This window comes from Falco peregrinus, chromosome 1 (genome assembly GCF_023634155.1).
Source record: "Falco peregrinus isolate bFalPer1 chromosome 1, bFalPer1.pri, whole genome shotgun sequence".
Classification (NCBI taxonomy): domain Eukaryota; kingdom Metazoa; phylum Chordata; class Aves; order Falconiformes; family Falconidae; genus Falco; species Falco peregrinus.
In genome coordinates, this window is record NC_073721.1 from 113040424 (window position 1) to 113063437 (window position 23014).

The following is a 23014-nucleotide window of genomic DNA, read 5'->3' on the forward strand; positions in this document are numbered from 1 at the left end:
GTTACAAACATACAATTTTAAGTAAAATTCTTGCACAAACTTTAAAAAAATAACACCTGGCATATGTAGCTAGATTTATGATTACAGCAGGTGACATAACTGTCAGCGTCTACTACACAGCTTCTTTCCAAAGGTAAAAATTTAAGCCTTTTGGGAGAAAAAAATATGCAAAATTTTCATTTTGGTCTTCATGATCTCAAGTATTTATATATCAAAACTGGATATATGTGTATTTGCAGGGTTCTTTTAGGTTGTGGAGAGTGGAATCTGTTTTAATTATACCTAACAAAAATTTCTCTAAAATCAAGGCATGGTTTACAGCACATGTAAAGGAGATATATATATATATAGGCTAAACAAATTTTAAACCAATGTTTTGTTTAAGCATTTTGCAATCTATATTTCAGTTCTAGGTCTCAAGATCAATGTACAAAGCTCCCAGTGGCTAATTAGTAAAAGCAAACAATGTTTTTCAGGAAAACACTGTGACTACTTGATGACATGAAATACTAGTCAACTCAATACAGGGCGTGTTGGGAACTGTTAAGTAGAATCTAATCTCCCTACATTTTTGGAGTGTTGCCAAAGGAATGTATGTAATATATACATTTCAGTCATATATACAAAATACTTGATCTCAAGCATATCTGTGACAAAGCAGACCTGCAGTCCACACATGTCCATTGCATGTTAGTCTACATATTTCATCTTCTGATTCTTGAGATTTTTGCAGGAGATGGAACAGAAACGTATTTTTCATAACAAAGTCATTATTTACATTTCTGTGTTGATGGCTACTGATCATTAAGGGGAAAAATAACAGTAGGAGCTAAACAAAGTATCTGAAGTAACCAGGCTGAAAATTTTTACATTGTTTTAATCCTGTGTGGGCAGTTAGTTTTCAGTTTAAGAGAATCCAACTTAATTACCTTTATCTTTTCATCATTGCATACTTATGTTAAATTTGTAACTTTCCAAGTGAATTATTTCATACTATATGTTTCCAAAAATCTCTCTTAATTGTTTGAAAGTATATTCATGATTTCACCCATGATCTTAATCAATTTATAAGTAAGTGCTAAAATCTGATAATATTTCCTGCTATTGTGAAAACTACTACATTTTTTTTTTTAGTTGTGTCTTGCAATAAAATATCTGCAGCAGCAGCTGCAAAGGACTAAAAGCTCCATGAAAGATAACAGGCATGTAAAGGAACAAGGACAGCCGACCCTAATATTCCTGAGTTTTTATGTTTTTTTGCTTTTGCCCATAAATGGTAAGTTTTGCATGCAAAACCACTAATAGGAACATATTCTTGTATGGAATAAAATGCAGAAAAATAATGAATAAACAGAGTATTACAGATTCAGTTGGACACCTAATACCCTGTTCTTTGGAGATGTAAACCTTAAAATAGTTCACTTGCAACTCATGCTCCAGGCTGAGGGGCTTCAAGGTTTATAGGTGACAAAAAGAGGCTTGAAAGTCACTGACATAGGCAAGGTACAGATACAAGTGCATGATGTCAAACATGTGGAAATCAATGCTGTAGCCACTGCAGTCCCAGCCAAAACTTGACAAATGCCACACAAGTCATACTGGGTGGTAGTTTCACTTCCTAGAGTGCCTCTGGGTTTATAGTGCTTGCAAAGACAAAAATGGAAACTAGAACAATATTATTAATATTATTATGAATGTGATCAATGAGTTATCTCTGGGCTGAGATAATGAGATAACTCAGTTTGAGGTAACTGAGGCCAGAAGGACATTTCTTCTAACAGTAAATAGCAAATTAAGCTAAAAATAATAATATAAATTGCTAAGGTTCTTTTTACATCGTAGAAAGACCAATGATATGCTATATACATTTAAGATGAAAGTTTATTCCTTTATGTTCTTCAAAACATTAATAACACCATCACCTCTTAAATTCTAAGTTGCTTAGTGAATTAATTTTGGTACTAAAAATAGATCAATAAAAGGGAAAACAAAAAAAGACTGCAAGCACAGAGGTACTCCTCCACACAATCCCTTCCTTTTTACAATAATCAATTACTTAATATTTTAACAGATACCATATACCATTTTTACCATTCTTCTTATTTGGGCCACCATTTTTTTTGTTGTTGTTTTTGAACCATATTTATGTAACATTACCAAAAAATTGTAGATTTTTATCATTAAACTTACAAACTGCATTCCTAAAACAACATAGCAGCCTTTTTCTTGAGTTAACTCACAAGGTTTGTCTTTGTTCACTTTCTAATAGTGTAAGACCAATTTCTGCATGATCAAGGCTATTTGCTTAGTATTTTGGAAAAAAAGATTTTGCCATATCATGTACTAAGTACGGTAAGCAGGTTATGTCATGTGATTGCCTTACAATGTTTTTCAGAAAGCATTATCTTGCTCTGTTTATGAATGTAGCGCACAGAGATAAGAATATGGAATTAAAAGAGGATTTTCCCTATTTCTATCATTCTCCAATTCTAGACTTTTGGTTAGTAATGTCTATTTAATATCTGCCTATGACTCTTAAGAGTTTAAGCACTGGAAATTCAGGCAAGGTTAGAATTTACATTTTCCCCTACTTTTATTTATTTAGAACAAATGCTTCGAAAGGAAAATAATTAGATTCACATACTGAACTGAGGACTCCACAGGGCTTAATTTGGGAGCACGTATTATTTCAGCATTTTATTCCATTTCTGTTTCCACAAAATATCCCCAAATATTATTTTTATTTCTGAAAGAAATGCCAATTCCACTGCAAATACAAAAAATGGCAAGCGGGTGTCTTCTCTGATACTTTGTTCTTGTCTTTTGAGACACTATTTTGTTGCATAAGACTTGATCACGAATGTGTCCTCTTTTTATATCTTCAATTTTATACTTAAGTAGCTGCCTCCTTACCTTCCTGATGTGCTGTTTCTTCAGCAGCAGACATGAAAATATGCTGTAATTCTATAAATTGATTGCTTTCAAGTTATTTACACCAAATAAAGATCCAGGCCAATGTGAAAAAGACTGATTAGTACATTAAATAATATCCCTTAATGGCTTCTTTTGACTTCAGAAACCCGGTCTGTGGAGACTGTATCAAAGTCTCCAGTTTGGTATAAAAAAAACACCCCACAACAAAAAAATAATACCAAAAAGGAGTTTGTTAATCTCTGTACTTCTACATTTAGGATCATAATGCAATAACAATAAAACAAGTGGAAGTGAAAACAAAGTTTTCAGAACATTTCATCTGGCTTGTGGCCTGATCCTTTCATCCTCCCAGACAGGTCAAATCCTAGAGTTACTTTATCAATTACCAATAAATTTATTTGTATTTCTAGTAAGGAGATTAGCACCAGGTAACGTTGGATGGATTGTCTCTAATATGGGTCCTTTAGAAATCTAATGTAAAACATGTACTGCAATGCTAAGATTTTTCTAAAGTAGTTTTATGCATTACCAATATCTATATTAATAAGGAGCTGGTAATGCATAAAATGAATTTTTCAGAAGTGGTTTTAATAGGTGTGTGACTAATATGATTTTTTGTTTGCACTGAAAAGGGACCAATGTGTAGAATAATTAAAGAGCAATTTTAAATTAATCAGATTATTTAGGAGTGACAGTAAATTAGGTGGTGAATTCCGAACTAAAAAGCTGATAAATTCAACATTGAATTTAAAATAGTGCACAGTAATGCCTGGCATTAAAAGCCCCATTTTCTGGTGTGCTATAGAAAATGTGTCACATGTTTGTGGGAATGTGCATCTAGAAATAACCATGCTTCTTAGGCTGTCTCCTCCGTGGGAGAAAAAGAGGCTGTGCTGCAACATAGTAAGGGTTTTAGCCCAGGTGCTTCAGCTACACTAACTCTAAAGGAACAAAAGAATCATGGACTTTGGCTACCAATTCCTTTAAGAGAACATGTTCTGTCTACAACTAGTAGAATAGTTTTCCTAACTTCTCTGCAATCAGACTGTTAGACATTTGCTTTCAAGTCAATACAAGTAGCTCAGGATCAAATGGTTCTTGACGTATTAAAGGGATCCTTATGATTCTAAGGGACCATTCTATATTAGAATCTGTTTATGTCAACCATACTCTTGGTCATTCCAGCACAGAACAGAAAACTACGTAAAGCTGTACCTTTATAGTAGCTAGTGCTACTTCCATTATTGCACATTGCCTCAGGGTCAGGCTTCTGGCTTCCTCTCGAATCACATGGTCCTGCAAAGCAAGTCAACAATGCACGTGATTTTGAAAGACAGACAGTATTGTGGCCTGTCTGTTCTTGGAAAAACAAATAAAGCCCAAAACCTCCAAATGCTCCCCAAGTCCCTGTGATTAATAGGAATTAATTCAAATTCAGACTTCTTTTACAACAAATTATAACCTAGAGCAATCATGTTGTTTTCTGAAAACAGAGACTGGAGAGAAAAAGAACCAAAGTTTAACACTAAACATCTGTGTAGCATTACTTCTTTCCTTAGGATGTATTAATTCTCTGTTCTGGGGTGCAGAGAAAAAAATAAAATTTTAAGCTTAAATAATTATATTAGAATGATACTGAAATAATTAATTTTATTAATAAACCTGAGAGTCTAAGGATTATTTGTTAATGCTGCACATTACAAAAAAAAAGGGGGGGGGGGTTGATTAGAACATAAGTTAGTCAAAAAGCGACTATACTCCTGTCAAATCTTTGTCTAAAATAAGCATCCTGTGATTTATTTAAGCAACATTTTAACTCCTCTAGCAAAAGGAGCAATTCATAGAAGCATGAATTACCACATTTCTGCCCAAATCTGAAACCTTAATGGCAAAATTGATTGGCAAACAACTGACATCAGTTTCAGGTGCCTGAGCTCTCCAACAAGTGTATTATAGACTTCTGTAATGTAGTGCTGATGAGTTTACTCTAGAGGTACATGCTATGTTTCAATGCACACCATAAATAATACGCAGAAAAAAATGACTAGTATTCTCAACCTAGAGTTTTTTTCAGAACCAGTTGCAGAGGGCAACACAAAGATGTCATAATTTATTTTTTTGTGATGTTCAATGCTTATAAGGCCTAATTGTGCAATATGGGAATGATATCTTCTTGATCCATCTAGTGATCACTTTACCATACAACCATGCAGTCTTTTATCCTGAATTTGGTTTTGATGAGACTGTAAAATCATTACTCACCTGTGAATACTCACTGCCATATTAATTTTTACTATAGTAAATAAGCACGAGGCTTGGCCTCACAGTCACTAAAATTTCTTCTTTTTTTATTTATCATTAGAACAAGTCATTCACAGCTTCATTTGGCTCCATTACCTTGAGTTTTGAGAGTTGTCCAAGATCTTTGGCTGCACTGAATATCATCTGGGGCCCCTGTAATCACATTGAAAATTCAGGAAACAGACTCACTATATAGCATGTTTGCTTTTTATGTCAACATGATCTTATTTTCTGCTAGGACACTAGCCAAAATCACTGTTTTGCAAAGCAAAATGAAAATTTCAATTACACATAAGAGATATTTTCATTCAGTTGATAAGACCAAGTATTTTAATGCCTGCGGCATGATTCCCTCCGGTACCCCATACTTGATACACATATTGCATAGCAGTTGACAGTGGATTCGTGTGCTCCTGTCTGCTCTCTCATTTTGTATTTAATACTTTTAAGCTGATGCTGTGATTATTCTTATACAGTGTGTCAATGAGATTGTTTTGTCCCTTATCATAGCTCTCAGGTGCTATGAGAATGTAAATAACCATAGGGCGAAGTGAGCAACCCTGAGGAACCTGTTTACAGTGAAAACTCAGTTGAGTAACACACAGCATAACGGCGTGTTGGTAAGCCAAAGCCAAAGTTTTAAAGAAAAGATACCAAAGTATTATGAAGTTACACCAATATTTTACAATAGCCAAATCCTGACATCATAATAAGGCCAATACCTACAGGTTTGTCTTGGACAAACAGAATCCTGTTATAATACCATGCTTACATTTTTAATCAGAATTACTCCAAGAAATATTACTAGTGCAGTTACTTGGCAGTTCAGCAAGGCAGAGTTATGAATATCTGGATTTCAGAAAAAATAAAATTTGAGTTTTACATACTTACATAACTTACATAACACAATACAGAATATTTTTTCATTAGTCTTTCTGTTCCAAAAGGTTTCAGTTTGCAGAAATAACTTTGCTTCTGCATGATTGAATTGCAAAAGATGTAATATGGAACTGCAGCTTAAATATTCATTATTTATTAGTAGTGAGAATGGCAAGATAAATATGAAAAGTAAAAAATAAACCCTGCTTCTGAATGTCTATGCCTCTTACCCTCAGAAAGAAGGTAATACTCAAGGCTACAAAAGGGAAACATCTCTTTTACAGTATTCTACTTTTTCTTGATTTTGTTTAATTGTTCAATGGTAAATAGAAGTAGCAAAACAAATGCAACAAGCTATACACCTTTCACCATACCTGCCAACTATTTTTCGTGGTCCTTAGTCATTACAGATTATATATTCAAGATATTGTATCATCTTCTACCATAAAAATGGTGAGCAAAATATGGAAAAATATGCTGTGGACAATTTTCTAGTCAGAGGCTCATATTTCTTAAGTGGGTGTGGAGAAGTCAGGATCATTTCAGGTTTATGAAGAACGGGGCAAAGTAGAAATCCCAGCTGTTGCCATTTGAAATTATCTTAAAGAGCCTTGAACGATAGGTGCAGCCTCTGCCTTTAACCAGTAACTGGCTGACAAACAGAAGCCTTCTTACCTTTAGCTACTAACTAATCTAACATCCATCCAGAAGACTAGGTGAGGGGGAAGGAGGGCTCCTTGTCTCTGCTTCTTCACCACCCTTTGTGTTCTGCCTGAAATGTGAAAGTTTTGCACTCCAGTTGTACTCCCATAACTTAATGAAGTACAAACTTGCTAAACTAATGACTGGAATAACCTTTTTTGAAATGGGCTATAACATCAGTGTCAGCTTATTGCTTGGTGTGATTTCTGAGCATCAGTAAGGACAACAGAGGTGCCTGCAGATTCAAGCAGATGAACTGAAATCTCTGTTCAGCTGGTGGTCAAAGGTTATTTTCACTATGGTTGAAAGACTAAAATATTGTTAGTATTTTTTAAATAAAATTCTACATTCAAACTCTTGAGGGGAAAGGTTTGAAAAAATGTTTTACTGTCTTAACTAACTGAGACATATTGTGCTATTTTCCAAGCGGGATTACTAACTCTTTGACAGATAATTCTGTATTCTTGGCAACCAATTACAAAAAATCAACAGACCCCCCCTTAACTCTGAAACATGATGTTCCATGAATCGATGTAAAACCTGATCCTGCATAAAGCTAACAGAATGCTCATGATACCTGATGGGAAATGCAATTACCCAATTTAAATGCAGATAAAATTTGCACCAAAATGTCTGAGAAGTAAATTAAAAATCTTGGAAATATAAATTTGACACAGTCACTCATTGAAAGAGAGTCTGTTTCTAATCAAGTATTGTAAACAAAAGCATTATAGTAAATAAGAATGAATTCAGTGGATGGAGTCCTGGGTATGATTTTGTGATTAGCTCTACTCTAGAATTTTTAATATCTCAGGTTATGTCACTACTACCGTAGCACCATTTATACATGTTCTATTAGATTTCCTCTTGCTTCTCCAGCAATATTCTTTCATGTATCTTTAATATATTATAATATGATTTAATGATATGTCTTTAACATACGGATACTGATGAATAGATTTTTAGCAGTTTAACTGATATAATAGGATGTATATAGTAAAGTTGCCTGAAGGCACACTACGGCAACGTCATGATTAACTTGTCATAAAGTTGCGGAATTTATTCTAGGCAAGATTGAAAATGAGAGGAATTAACGTTTATGTTACCCCAATAGCTCAAAAAAGCAAAAAGCAATTAAAAAAAGGCACTCCAAGCCAGACTTTTTCTTTCATCCTTAGAATCAGGTTTTATGGGTGCCCTCAGCTCTGTCACCACTCAGAGTTCATGTCAGGCAATCACCCACACTGGTCTTGTGTGCAGCAGCACTACTTTCTGTGTTAACTTACAGTTTCATTCCCTCTTATTGTCAGGCTGTAAATGCAGTCCTGCCCGAAAAGGAACCCTATCAAGCCTGCTATTAAAATACCCCCAAACTTTAGAGCTAAAATTGGATTGGCTTGAGCTTCCTGGTGTTAAGTGCTGTCTCAAGATAAGGAATGGCACAGCAAGCAGGACTAGAAAATGGGATAGGGCATTTTCCTGGCTTTCTGGCAGCTGCGAAAATGGAAGCAGTTGAATTTCTGGTGCAACTGGGAAAGGCGAGGAACACTCTTGCTGTTACTGCGCATGATGAAGTCAAGACAAATCAAACTTAAAAGCTCTTATACGAAAGCACATACAAAGTGCTTTACAAATTCACTACTTTTATGCTGCAGTCATAAAAACTGCTCCAAGTTGGGGCAGGCGGTGTATGAAGGAGCAAGGTCTTCCTCACCAGCTACAGAAGACCAGCCTAGCTACACTACTTTGAAACACTATAGAGCAACACACTGCATACAGTCAACGTATATTCCTCTGGTCAAGGTACAGAAAAGGATAGTATCAGACCCCTTGGCATACAATTGATAAAGCACATTATTACAATCCTTTATAACGTGTGAACTACTGCTGGGGCACTTACGGTTTGGTCAGTCAGTGGTGGAAGCACAATTTGTTTTTCTATTTTGTTCAAGACTAACTTCCATAGCTCTTTTAAAACCCGTTTCAGAACTGTCTTCTCACAGATTTTTGCAGAGACACTTAAACTGGAATAAAACAAAAGACAAACCAGTTTCCAAAACTAGCATTAAGACTTCAGAGGTGCTGCTCAGTTTAATGGCCATTATGGTTTTAATCATCTACCAATAAGGACTTCTCAATGGCTTTGTTATTTTGCAATATTATCATTAAATATTTCTAGTTAAAAGAAAAAAAGACTTGCAGATTATAAAATCATGTACATTTCCACTATCCAAATTATTGCAGTATATATTACTGATATATATATTAAAAATGCAAAATGATGAGTTATAAAGTTTGATGGATGATACTGTTCAGCACTCCCAAGCCCCTAAATTAAAGTTTTAATATATAATTTTTTTATGTCTTAAAATAACCCCAAACATCTTCCTTGCTGTCATATTTCTACTGTGATGTAGAACTAGGTGTTGATAGCTAATGCAGATTCAGGGATACAATTTGGAAGCATTTATTTCTACATAATGGCATGTCTGCACAATCATACTATCTATTACTAATGGTAAAATTAAATTTTTGGAGGATCTATATACTTAGATAGATTTGTTTAAATTTTATTAAAGAGTACATTCATAAACCGTCTTGTATGTATCCTAATGAATGAGTAGTGTCATGAATAAAGTGCTGCAGTTTTCAGGCACAGGAGAAAATATTTCAAAATAATACCATGCAAATGCATACATGGGGAATTTTAAAGAATTTTATCTAATAAAAAAGATTATTGTAAAGTCATTATACATATTGCATCATAAATATGCCAATTCAAATTTCTAGCATCTCTTTCTACTCTTAGTAAGCAGATAAATAAAAGCATTACTAAGAAATAACTAAACCCCAAACCATATTAATAGGATATGTTTATAATCCTGTTATATATTTGTAAGAAAGGGGATGTTCTCTCGCAGATTTTTGTTTATTTAAAAAAAAAAAATAATTCACATATTTATTTTCTGTGCATGGGTTTAGCATCTCCTAAAATTCCATTCAACATTCCTCTGGTGAGGAATATTTGCCATTTGCACAGCAATTTAAAACCCCTTTTTTTGTTTCCGTTATGTCATTATTCAATTAAATCTCTGACGCTATGAAGGCTGGTTTGAGAAATGGGCAATTTGGAATTGAACCTGACAGGAAAAAGTCAGATTACCCAGTTTTTTTAACGATGAGTTTAGGATAGCACATGTAAGTGTATAAAAACTTTTGGCTTTTCTTTAAGACTTGTACTAGGAGTCAACATTTGAACGCTAATTAAAATTTAAAACCATACTGCTTGAAAGCAACACATACTCTTCTTGTAACTTAACACATAGGACTAGACAGATAAATATATAGGTGAGAAATAAAAGGCTGACATATAGATAAAGCAGCTAAATATTTTTCAGGCTTTTCAGAACAGCTGGTCCTGTCACTGCGGGATAATGAGGAGATAAGATACCCTTACTTTCAGGGCCCAGAGTGTGTTTGCAGGACTACTGCAAAATACAGTTTTTTACCAACTGGAAAAAATAGATCTGCTTTGTAAATTTCTAATGGTGACCAGGCTTTTAGGTACAGAGAAGTGCATGTTAGTAAGCAGGGGGACGCTGGGTGCCAGCCTAGAACAAATACCAGACAATTTCAGTATAGGGAATTGACTTCTGTTCAGTACCATCTCCTTCATAGCAGAGCTTGTGGAAGAAAGACTGCATACTAGCTCCTTTGTAATGCCTCAAAGCATGACAAGAAATAGAAAGGCAAACGTGTAGCAGCTTGTGTAGAAATCACTTAGTATAAGTAAACAGGTTAAGCATAGTATTCTGCACACATGTGAATGCTACAATTATTAAAAATACTACAGAGTGTTTCTAGGTATGAAATGATGCTTCAGGGTAAAACCAAGTATGCCTGACTGCAGCATCCAGTTCCTAATCTACCACACCAACCTGTCTGCACACTTACGTTTTGTCCAGGAAATCCATGAGAGGCCGAAGCACAATCTCGGCATCGATGGCCGCACTGTTCTTGTTGGCTGCTGCATTCCCGTTTCCTCTCATTTGATTCAGTTCGTTGCTCATTTGTCTTACACAATCTTCAATAATAATTTGGAAACTATAGGATGGGGGAAAAAAAAAAAAGACAGACTGAATTCTGGGATAGAAAACATTTATCATTTTGCATCAGGTTCTTCAACAAGATATAAATCTTGTGCAATGATGGAAAATTTAGAAATGCAAGATACTGCAGGTGCTACAGACTGAAAATAATTCCTCCTAAGGATTATAGCTCATATAACTAACTCATGTACTGTTTTCATTTTTTCCGCCCTTGTTTCCATTCTGTCACTATGCTTTACATACTCGTAGGGGTGCCAAGTAATTATTTTCTGAAAGCAATGGATGTAGCAGAATCTGTAGTTTAGGGTATGATTGACTACCAGCTAGCAATGACTTCTCAAGATTTTGTTTTTGGTGTGAGGACAACAGAAACAGGTGACTATATTTTTCTTTTGGTGGTTAATATGAACGAAGCATTGACACTTTTCTTCAGGACAAATAGAAAACTACTGCTTTTGCCATGTTTAGCTCAATTTGACTTTTTCCTGGATTTCACGCAGAGTGCTGTCAGAAGCTTTGCTTACTTCTTTGCCAATAGAAAAAGCTAAAGTATTTGGACTGTTTTAAATATTATTTTGTAAATAAAGCCTACAATAGGTAGTTAGACTCTTCCTCCTGGAAGGAGTCTTCTCCACTTCAAGGTGAGTGTGAACAAATTCTTGCTCCTCAAGTTGTATCTGTTCAGCTTTTTCTAAAAATTGTTCTTTTTCCTAACTGATCTGGTTGAGCAATGTGTCTGACAGTCTTCTAGTGTCATAAATGGCTGACAGTCTTGGTCAATACACTCAAACAATGCAGAACAGCAGTTACTCAGAGTCAACAGTTCAGAGGCAGAATAAGGCTCTGCACACACGGTAATTTGGTTTATGAATTGATTTATGATGAACCAAATTGGTTTAAGATTAGTTTAGGAACAGAAATGCAAAACAGAGGCCATAAACATACCAGGCTTATTAATATGAAAAGTTAGTGGCAAAGATTAATTTGAGGAAAGTGAAAGAGAATTTACTATGAGAGAAAAGAAACATTATAATTAGGCAGTAAGCTGTTCCAGCTACATGGCTAATCATAAAAAAAGAACACAAATCTCCAGGTGAAAACAATGGAAAACCTGTAAACTTTTCCAAGTACACTTGGATGTGTACTTACTTACACACTTCAGAACACTACATAAAGTCAACATGAAGCTGCTATTGAAGCTGCTCATGCAAATCCTTGGGATCTTTCCCTCCAATAAAAGTCAACATAATGCATTTACTTTTCTTGACATTATCTGTCTTCCTAACATTGTTAACCTCACAAATCCCAGCAATAAACTGACCCATGAGGAATTTTCTAGGTATCTATCTGGAGCATATCTCAGATTGACCTATTTCTGGGTTTTGTTTTGCAGGAACCTGGTTGGCTCATTTAGAAAGAACCCCTGGAAAGAAATAATACTTATGCACTGACAACGATCAGAGAACCAGGGTCTAGGAGGAAAAATGAAGCAAGACAGTACGGCAAACTAAGCACGCTCAGAAAAAGTGAACACTGTCCACACAGATGGTTCGCCAATGGATTAAATAAGAACTACAGACTTCGCTTAATGAATACCACTACAGCACTAAGCCCTCTTTCTTAGATTCCTTTCTAATTTGAAGCAAAAATAACTTGCAGCTTCTTATAGCACTGGCACTGCTGGCACAGCATCATACTCATTCAAGATTGCAGTGCACACTCTGATTAATGAAGGATTTTGAAGTAAGGCTCAGAAAACAATTTTTGCAGAGCCACAGGCAAGCAAGTGGTGCAAGACTATTCACAGTGACCATGTGAAGCAGACTAAACATAGGCAGACATTCCTGGTTGAAGCAGGCTACTTGGAGAAAGCTGTCAGTCTCAAGAAGTAACATAAACATGATCAGAGAGACAGGTTTAACACAGCATCAGTCAAGAACAAACCAGCAATTTTTGTTTTCCAAAAAGCAGAACAAAAGTCATCAGCCTCACCTCTGTAGCATGTTCATGCCCACAGATGATCTTCAGTTTTCTTTACAGTGAGGTTACTGCTACACTCTACTGCTACAGAGTCTAAACACATACACACACAAATGCACACCACTTCAGACGCACACCAGTGCAGAGGCAAGCTGCGCCTCAGGACATCCACCCACCCACCCACTCAGATGTAACCAACAAGGTAGGTGTTTGAAGGAATACTTAAGTTTTGCAGTAAAATAGGTTTCTTACCTTGTAGCATACGTTACGCTGAGTTCATCCAATACACTGCTAAGTTTCACCTGAAGTTCTTTTAGAACAATGCTAGCTTCAGGATCCAACTGCAAAGAGGTAAGTAATGTCATACTTCTATGCTGTGGTTTTGGGTTTCCCATAACAATTAATGAATTAGGAATTATGTGCAATGATACACTGCACTATGGAAAACCAAGTGTGGAAACACCTGTTAGAACACAGGATTGCTTTAGTAGGCCTAAAAATCCAATTACCATTTAAAGGAAAAGATTTGATTTAACGGTGAAGAATTATATTGTTAGAAATCAAAACTGTGCCATTAAACAGCAGCTTTTTATGGGATGGTGTAAATTGAATTGGTGGTCACAAGAATAGAGTTACCATTATCAGGCAAATGGTATACACTAGGCATACCAAGAGAAGGAGGCATGAGAAGTTAGTGCTTGTGTTAATAACAGTGCAGATGTTTCTATCTTTTAATTGTTTTTCTCCATTTCACCAATGTGATTTGTGTGGAAGATGTTTCCATATTCCCATCAATGCAGTGTAAAAGTAGAACAGCCCCTACTGGAAAATCCATGCTGCTTCTACTGATACAGTGTGAGGGAAGGGCATGTACTGAATTTCAGTACTTCTGTTTCTAAAAGCCATTAAGACATACATAATTCAAGCACAGAGCAACACATTCTGATGCAACAGGGAGAGCAGCTCCTGTACCCCTGATACAGGTTTTCTAAACACAGGAAAAAAGAGAATGCAAGGGAGAAATACACTTCTACATTTACGGGATGGGGATCCATGCATTGATATTTAATCAGAAAGGTACTCTGCAGATACTGATCAGCAGTTGTTTATTTGCTATGCATTCTGTTTCAAATTAAAAAAATTGACTTTTTGTCTCCTTGAGCTTTAGTGTTTAGGGAAAATAGTTACAGTCCATCGTTGGATATGATTGATGATCATCAGGATCAACAGCTGAATATGAATTAATAGCTGATGTTCCAGGTCTCTCAGCATTTTACATCACCATGTTAACTAACGATTTTCAATGATAATCCTCAAATTCTGGGCTCTGTCCTGCAGTAAGGTCAGATACAGACCTTCTGACAATTTGAAAGGAAATCGCACATTTAGAATACATAATCAGCTCTATCAGTGTCTGTGTTTTCATCTCTTTCAACTGCATGAGTAGTGTTTAGTGCTTGTTCTTCATCTGATGCTTCAGAGTACTATGGTGCAGTAGGTCAGCTCTTTTAATCATACTTTAGAGCCAAGGGGAAGAAGCTGTGTGACAGCACATCGGATAACTTAACATGAGACTACACAGGAATTATAAGGCAAAGTAAAGAAAAAACGAACTCTGAAACACCCCCAAAGATCAACTGTGTTCTAATCTTGGACCACCCTTTCTCTCCTTAGAGGTTATGTGTGGTTTAAAAGCATAAAATCCAAGATTTTCATTATAGTTTTCGAAGAAAACCTGAAAGAGGAGACAAGGGGGATTGTCACACATCCTTTAGAAGATCCTCAGTGATGTGTAGCACTTTTCTAATCTGAGAAGCTCATATTTCAATGCCGTGATAACTTACTGATTTAGTTTTTAACTACTTTGCATTGAGAGAAGTTCTGTTGCTTCTCCACTTCATGTCTTAGTAGTTTCCCTGGCAGATATACTCTGACAGTTCATACACTAAAAGTGATTGTTTTCCTTTATATGAAAAGCAGGGATAAAAAAGCTAATTTTACTGAAATGTCTCTATTAGTTAACGAAGCTAGAGTACACTAAAAAAGGCAAAGATTTTTCCAGGAAATACATTTCACTAGGGAATTATACTGCTTCCTTTAGTGGAATACATAGAGAACACAAATTTAAGACCACTAGAATATTCACATTTAACAAATACTGAACACACAAGCATTCACGCTGAACATAGTACACATCAGAGAAAGCACAAAATACCAGGCAGGCAGAAGACTAAAATTTTCTTACCAGATCATGCACAAGCTAGAGAACCATCTTGTTACTGGGACTACAAAGGCCAATGTAGTTACTTTCTATCAGAGGTTGTTGTGATAACCAGAAAACACAATTTGCTAAATTCACCTGGAATTGCACTTAGCCTGGCCAAAATTTGATTAAATATTAATATCAGATTGTGGACATAAAACACATTATAGAAAGATGCATGCAAGTGCTAGACATTTTAAAGGGCTTTGTGCTCACAAATTGCATGAACAAGTTTGTGTGTGCACAGCTGGAGGCATCTGGCAGGACATCCAGCCCTGTGTATACACATGCTCATGCTTATTAATGCAGTATTCATAGGGAGGAGTGGAATATAAAGAGGTATGCGGGCTGACCATCCAGGTGCTAGACACCTGGTGATGTTGTGATGGCTAAGAATATGTTAACAAGATTTTAAAAAGCTATTGTTATTTAACTACTTGAAAAATACAGTAGTTTGAGTGTCTCACTAGGACTAAACCGTGCACTTTTCATTTATTTTGCTGTGTGCCCTCTATGTGCAAGTGAGTTCCCAGGGCAAATTAGAGGGTCCTTAGGCATCAGCCCTTGACTGGCATCATCCAAATATACCACAGCCATGAGCTGCTTTTTTTCTGATATCGTATGGCTAAGATGGGAATTGTTATGATGTTTCTATACTATGAAAATCTAGAGGCACTTCACAAGTGGTAAAGGTGGTTTTAGGGTGGCCTTGTGCAGTGGAGATAAGGTAAGCCAGCTTTTGGTACCTCTGCACATCACACACACTGCCTACTGTGGATTATCTTCTGTTTAGCTCATCTTCCATGCATAAATGAATCAACTGACTTTTTAGCATGAAAAACGTCTGCAGCTATGATGCCTTACTTAAAAAGCAAAATATTCAGGGGAAAAAAAACCACTAATTCTGCAGAAGCGGAAAGTGTTACTGTCCCTCCTAAATATTCTAAAAGGCTGTAGTTCACAACATGACTACACTTCAAGAACATCACAGTTTTGCTAAAACAAGCTCAGAAAGGAATTTTATTTGTGGTTTAGAAGGATCTATTATTTCAGCAATGGTTTGAACAACTCCTGCTAACACATTTTATACCACGTTTGTGTATTCTCAGGAAAGCATTGTGTGGGAATTGCGCTATAGCGCTGTGCAAATGGTTTGGCTTAATGAAGCTGACAAGCTGCAAGACTTAATGCAGGTTGACATCATAACACTCCCTACTTGAGACAGTAACACATAGCTCTCAAAATCACCATGTAAAGGAGGTACGTTTCCCAGCAACGGAGAGATTAATTCATTTATCAAAGGCTTTCCAGTGACCAAGAGAAGTCCTCAGCATTCTCAACTTGGCTGAGATTACTTACTAGCAAGGGAGTAATGATAAAAACAACCATCTCTGTGTCATGAGCCAATCTATTTATGGAGAGCGCAGAGTTATTATAGGACGGGAAGTGTATAAGAACTCAGGTAAATGCAATCTGTCGTTCTTCATACTAGTTGCTACTAGCAGCAGTTTAAATAAACATGCTCAGCTGCAGAATTGTAGCCACCAGATGTTAGATGTTAAATGATAAATTTTAGAGCTAACCTAGCCCTAATGTTACCCAACTTTGCAATCAGCCAGAAGGAGAGAAGTGAGACAAAAGACAATGCTGGTCAGCATCTGAGAAGATGTCTCATAAGGATACACAGATATGAGAATCAAGAATCTACAGTATTGGAGACATTTCCTCCTCAAGTCTCATGTGCTCCATAGAATTTGATGAAGAAGGAAAAAAAATATGCCATGCCTGAACAATTTTTCAGGAAAATAAGAGGAAAAAAAGCTCTAACTGAGCAGATTATTGTTGGGGGGAGAAGAGATGAGTGTCATTAATGTGCCATATCTAATTAAGCACCAGAAGAGAGAAAAGACCATATATCCCTTAGCTTCTTGGGTTGCATTTATAGTTCACAGCATGTGCAGGCTAGGCTTAAAATTCATAGGTTACCCAGGTGTCAAATTCTGTTTTTTTCTAAAGAGCAAACTTATTTAGGTAGTGGAGATGTTCTTAACATGTAAATCATACTTTTCTACCAATTCTTAATTTTCTTGGCTTTCTTAGGCTCATAAATATTGGTTATTTTGCCATCTTTGTAAATAATACACTTAACTTTTACTCACAGCAGAATATACTCCTAAATTTGCTGGCACACTTCATAAGATCTGTTAACTATGGATTATAAAATAGCTAATTAGAAGTTTTTCTTCTGAATGCTAAACAAAAGCAGAGAATACTTTTGCTGAACAGCTGAAAAAATAAGATGTTTGAACATCATTGTTTCCAAATGCCGTCTGTCTAAAATTGTGAAATCTTTTACACATACAAGCCTTGGAAAAGAGTTAAAGACCTAATGAATATGGCTGTTTTCAACATGATGTGTTAGATTGAGCTGTTCCATGTTGCAATTTAATGTGTGCTGGTACGGATATAATCTTGTTATACTGCAAATTTGGTAGTGTTTCTATAGAGATCTCTACAGAGATGCAAATTACTTTTGCATGAGTTAAATGGAACTTCTTTAATCTGCATTCCATTTATCTGCAATTTCACAGGTCTAATTGCTTATAGTTTCTTAATGGGGCCACCTGGTTACTTCCATTCAGAAAATAGTTTTACATATTGTATGTACATCTAGGAAAGATAGGGGTATTTATCAGTTCCATTGCTTTAGTGGCTCTCTGTCTCTGACAGACATCATCCTTCCTCCACCCCCACATCTGACTATCTAGGTACTGTGATTTCCATTTTGAGATGTTTGGCTGCCACTGCTCTAAATACCAGGATCACTGACTTCACAGATTTAAAGATGGACACTTCAGGACTATTCTGCTTAAGTCTGGGCCTGTCATCTCATCAAAGTCTTTAGAACCACATCTAGATTCCTGTAGGAATTCCTAAGCATTACATACAAAGTTGGAACTGAACTTAACTGGTGCAGAAATCTGATTTACCTACAGACAATGTAATACTGTTGTACACAAATAACCTGCTTTTGCTTTCCACCTTTTTTTTTTTTGATCCTAATTGCTGTAACTCATTTCTGCCATGTTCTGCCATCTGGTGAGAAGCAACACAAGCATTAACTTTTTTTCTTTCCCTTTTATCAGCTTCCAACTTGTCAGACATGAAAAAAAGATTTAGTACAAATGTATGCACTCCTTTTGGAGGACACAAACAGGAGCTAAACCAAAATTCTACATTATGATGATCTGTTCCCATGATTTTGGACTTGATTGTTAAAAAAACAGATGGTGGGTTGGGTCCCACTACTACTCTTACTTTATTATGGCAGACTGATCATATTTATAAGAAGTACCCTTCCCTGCTTGGCTACAGCAGGAAAGAAGAGTTAATAGAGAAACTGATGTCGTTCAGACCATTTCATTTTAATGGCAGGGGAGCTGAGAGCCCATTTTTTTCTCTTTATAGAGCTCCCTGCCCTGCAGTATGCAATAAGCCTACTCTGAACATAGAGATTGCTGCTTGATTGTGGTATTTTGACTGCATAGTTGGAAAGACATACCGCTCACAATGTGACACTGAGGAGATTAACAGCATTTAATTTTTCTTAGAATTAGTTTTGCTTCAGCTGAAATAGGTCTCATTATTAGGCTGAAAATCATCTGACTTTTTATGCCCTCCACAAGAAAATATTAAACTATTTTCTCCCTGCAAGGAAACTGCTTACAGATTTTATTGCTGGCTTTGTTTCTTATAAGTACGAGTTCAATAAGGCAAATTGGCCATTAGCATTTATGCTCTTGGAATAGCTGGGGGAATAAGTATTCCAATGTGAGGACAAACATTTTAGGGGAACTTTGATTTGGGTGGCAAAAAATTGAACATGAATGTACTTTTATTTGAGAAATTCCCCTAATGAGAAACAAACAAAACTTTGAATGTATTTTTTAGATCTTTTTTTCTTAGACCATGAATCAGAGATGTTCTTAAGTTAACTAAGGAATTTTAGAAAAATATCTCCAAATTCTCTCCAAGGTTTGCATGTTGCACCACATTTTAGGAAATGTTGCTTCGATACTGTAACACCCTCAGTAATTCATCATCATTAACATCAAAAGGGAAAGCAAAAAGGATGAGAATTGAGGAGAGATTTTGAAAGAAAATGTTATGAAAAACTTTTTTTAATTCTATTTTTATTATATAAGCTACTGGGAGCAAAAGAAAAACTAATACCTTGAGGAAAGTGGAACATTTTTGAGATTCAAGATAATATTCTGGTTTGAAAATAATTTGATCGATGTAGGCATAAAGTCCTACTCAGACTTCCTCTGCCCTTGTCTTCATCAGGATTTATGGACATATAACTGTTTTTATGATTCATGACATCCAACATGTAGGATTGGGTCCAAGACCTTTATACAAAAGTACTTCGCACAGAACATAGAAGCATGGAAGACAAGATTATCTGTACTATTCAGAGAGTGAAAGGTGATTAATAGGGACCACAGAAAACATAGCCACCTCTGGATGATAAATATGTATTTTCAAAGTTTGATATGAAATCTTCCGTGACAGCAAGGCTGCAGAAGTTTATTACATGTTCTCTGGAGCTGTAAGTATTTTTGCCATGGCATCTTCAGGAAGCTATTACTATCTCAACAAAACCTCCTCACCCTGGAGTTGATCTGTAGGTTCATTAGGAAGGTGCTATTCATTGCATGACACGGGACTATCTTATGTGTGCAGTGTCCCACCATAGAAATGGAACATGAAATAATGTGTTTTCCAATTCTCTTTATAATGTGGTCACATTAGATCAAACTTTTCCAAAACTATCAAACTACAGTTCAACAAGGAAAAGCTGAGGTATGTGTAATTTCTTTTTCAAAGCCAGCTACTGATAATAAGGACAGTATATTCATGATCTAAACATTGGTTTTTAACAAGAAGATAGGATTCTATAGCTTGGAAAGATGTTAGTTTCTTCATTAGCATTCAAAACAGTCAAAGGCTACAGTCAGCAAAGTACTGAAGCACACGTTTATGTCCTTTTACTGTTGACAGGGCTTCAGGCACTTTTAAGTCTTCTGAAATATAAAAGGAGATAAAGCTAAGCATGTTCTGGACCGTTAAGTAGCAGCTCTTGGTGAAATGGTGCCAAATCTTGAATACAAGCAGGCCCTGAGATACTGAAAAGTGCACTTTAAAAATGTTTTATAGATTTTTTAGAAACTCTGAAAGACTTTACACTCTCTGCCTAGCAAAACTTCAAATCAGAGTGTCAACTGAATGCCCAAGCATAGCTCTTTTTGACTTTAGACCGTAGGGAATTACACAAATGCATCAATGGAAATTAGTAGGAAATGTAACTGTTCTTAGCCTTAGAAAATATGCTCAGGAATAATAAAAGATGCTTACTATCACAAACCTCATAAGAGAATCTCTCTCCTTCTTTCTTCTGCTCAGTGGATTGCAAGTCAAAGGCATTAGACAAAGACATGACACATTACAGACAAAGCACAAAGCACATATTCTACAAAATTTTCAGATACAGGCAAAACATACCAGTACATAAAAAAGCAAAGTATAGTCCAATACAAACACTAAATAAAGCTGCACTACAGATTGCAACACAAAACACCCAGTGCTGGTTGAACTTTACAGATCATTAGCATGTTTCTGTGAAATAGTGTTGGGTCTTTCTAGTATTGACAGGATATTAAATAGGTCTTGTAGACTTTTTTAAAAACAGTTTGATTTTCTTTGCAAGCAGAAGTGAAGGCTGTGACTAGGTTGAAAACATGGTGCTAATGATCTCTAAGGAACTTTGAATGAACCAGGACACAAATATGATTTACCTCCTTTCCTCCCATGGACTCAAACATTTTCTCAAGCTGGACTCTTAATTGTTGAATGTTGTTCATCAAAATACAGGGCTACAAAGAGAGCACCAAATGTGAGAACGTGCATGTTATGTTCCTTTTATATACGAGTATGTGTATTCACAGCCTCTGGGCTGAAGACTAGATCTTCAGCAGCCCTACATTCCTACAATTGTGTTTTTTAGAGCAGGAGCTCAGGTTCCCAACCACTGCTGCTTTCCCTTCCTTCTTTAATTCCCATTCCTCTTTGCCAAGTCAGCAAACCCACTCAGCCAGCGACCACCCGTTGCACTTTTAAGACAGTATTGCCCCACAGGAAACTGAGTACCTCCTCCCCCACAGCTGAGCAGTTTCCAGATCCCATTATGTCACATCCTGAACATATATCCCTTGTAGTTGCTAGTAATACTGAATAGAATCACATCTAGTGGATTAATGCCGGTAGTACATTATTGTCTATTGGAAAGCAGACACAATAATGATCAAAGTACTTCGGGAGTGAAATGGGGGGGGGGGGGGGGGAAGGGATTGCCAGGTTGCTTTCAAGACCAGTCTTTGCAGAAAACTGACACCACTGTAACCCACATAATGGCCGATGCTTAAGTACTTGAATAAATCAACAGGCAATTTTGTTAATAACAATAGTATTTCAGAAGTGTACATTTTGCGTAGCCTGAAAAGTTGGTGAATGAATAAGGCAATATAATTTTGTAAATGTATTATCTTTGGTAAACACATATATTAGTTTAAAAATAATGCTGTTTAAACTCATTTCTTTAAGATGGAACACAGACCTGAAGTGTAAAAAGCAACACTTGCTGGATGAATATAAAGTAAGAAGTAAAACATGGATAAAATTACACAGCTTATTACAAAATTATGGAAGAAAGGATCTATTACCAGAATTTTGTGTACTCAGATGACATATGCTAATTTGGTACAGTGCAGGGGAAGCAGTAAGACGATACTTGCTAGAAGAGTTCTGGTTTGCCAAAGTCCGTGTGTTCTAGTGCATGAGTGCATTAATCTAGACACTGAAGTAATGCATTGCAATAAAACATACTTCTTTCAGACAACAAGAAGGTGATGGCATGGTTACAGTGATTGATACTCATTTCTACCTTTCTAGTTCAGGGCATGTTCCAATGTAGGGCTGAAAAATGGTGGGATTTGATTTTGGTATTCAAAAGATCAATAATAAAAGAACCTTTAATTAGTTCTACATTACTCTCAAAGGAATTTGGTGTCAGAGTCCTTCTCAACTGAAGGCAAAAACCCAGAGATTTGATCTAACTTCTTCATACTTACATTACTGCTTGTATAATGGTTGAAATATCACCTCTCTTCCTGTCTCCTGAAAAATCCACAAACCCTATTTCTTCTATTTGTTTGTTTACTTTCTATTAATTTCTGATTACTAAGACTGTGTCCTCCTCTCCTGTGCTTTTTCCTTTTTTCTGACGTATCCATTATTCTGGAAATTATCTACAATATCACAAATCAATGATCATGATTTCTGATGGGGGAATAAGTAGCTGAATATAACATCTTGGTTCTTTTGTTGAATATTGCTATAAGATAAATACTTGATACCGAGGCAGTTTTCAAAGTTTCCTTTGAGGCTTGCTAAAGTTGCTTTTTTAGAGCCTAAGCCTACCTTGGCTCAATGGAAAATTTTCTATTGCTGTCAGTAAATAACAGAATCAGAGCTTAAAAAAACTCCTTATCTTATTATTTCATTGTCACCCCACCCTTCAGAATACTCTTTGCAGCAATTTACAGGAATCAGACTGCCAGATGCAACGTAAAAGTGAGTGGCAAGTACAATACATAAAACCAGATTTGTTTGTAAACTCTGACAGGAGGTGGAAGGTAAGAGGATGTTTTTAATTAGATAGATGTCTTTGAAAAACACCTTTGATATGCTTTTATTTGAACAGTTTATGTGCACATTTTATAGTGTT

At 36.0% G+C, this 23014-nt stretch overlaps 1 protein-coding gene across 2 annotated transcripts in view; it reads right to left on the reverse strand.

The window, feature by feature from the left end:
• The window catches only part of UNC13C (unc-13 homolog C), a 178401-nt gene that overhangs the window by 16745 nt on the left and 138642 nt on the right, over positions 1-23014 (reverse strand). The window contains exons 22-28 of one of the 2 annotated variants that reach the window (XM_027792579.2): positions 21027-21104; positions 20597-20626; positions 13158-13246; positions 10771-10920; positions 8717-8840; positions 5332-5388; positions 4150-4230 (exon numbers count right to left, since the gene is read on the reverse strand). In XM_027792579.2, coding sequence (XP_027648380.1) covers positions 4150-4230; positions 5332-5388; positions 8717-8840; positions 10771-10920; positions 13158-13246; positions 20597-20626; positions 21027-21104 — 609 coding nt within the window. The remainder of the gene's footprint in view (positions 1-4149; positions 4231-5331; positions 5389-8716; positions 8841-10770; positions 10921-13157; positions 13247-20596; positions 20627-21026; positions 21105-23014) is intronic. The other variant, XM_027792581.2, reaches the window with a different exon arrangement.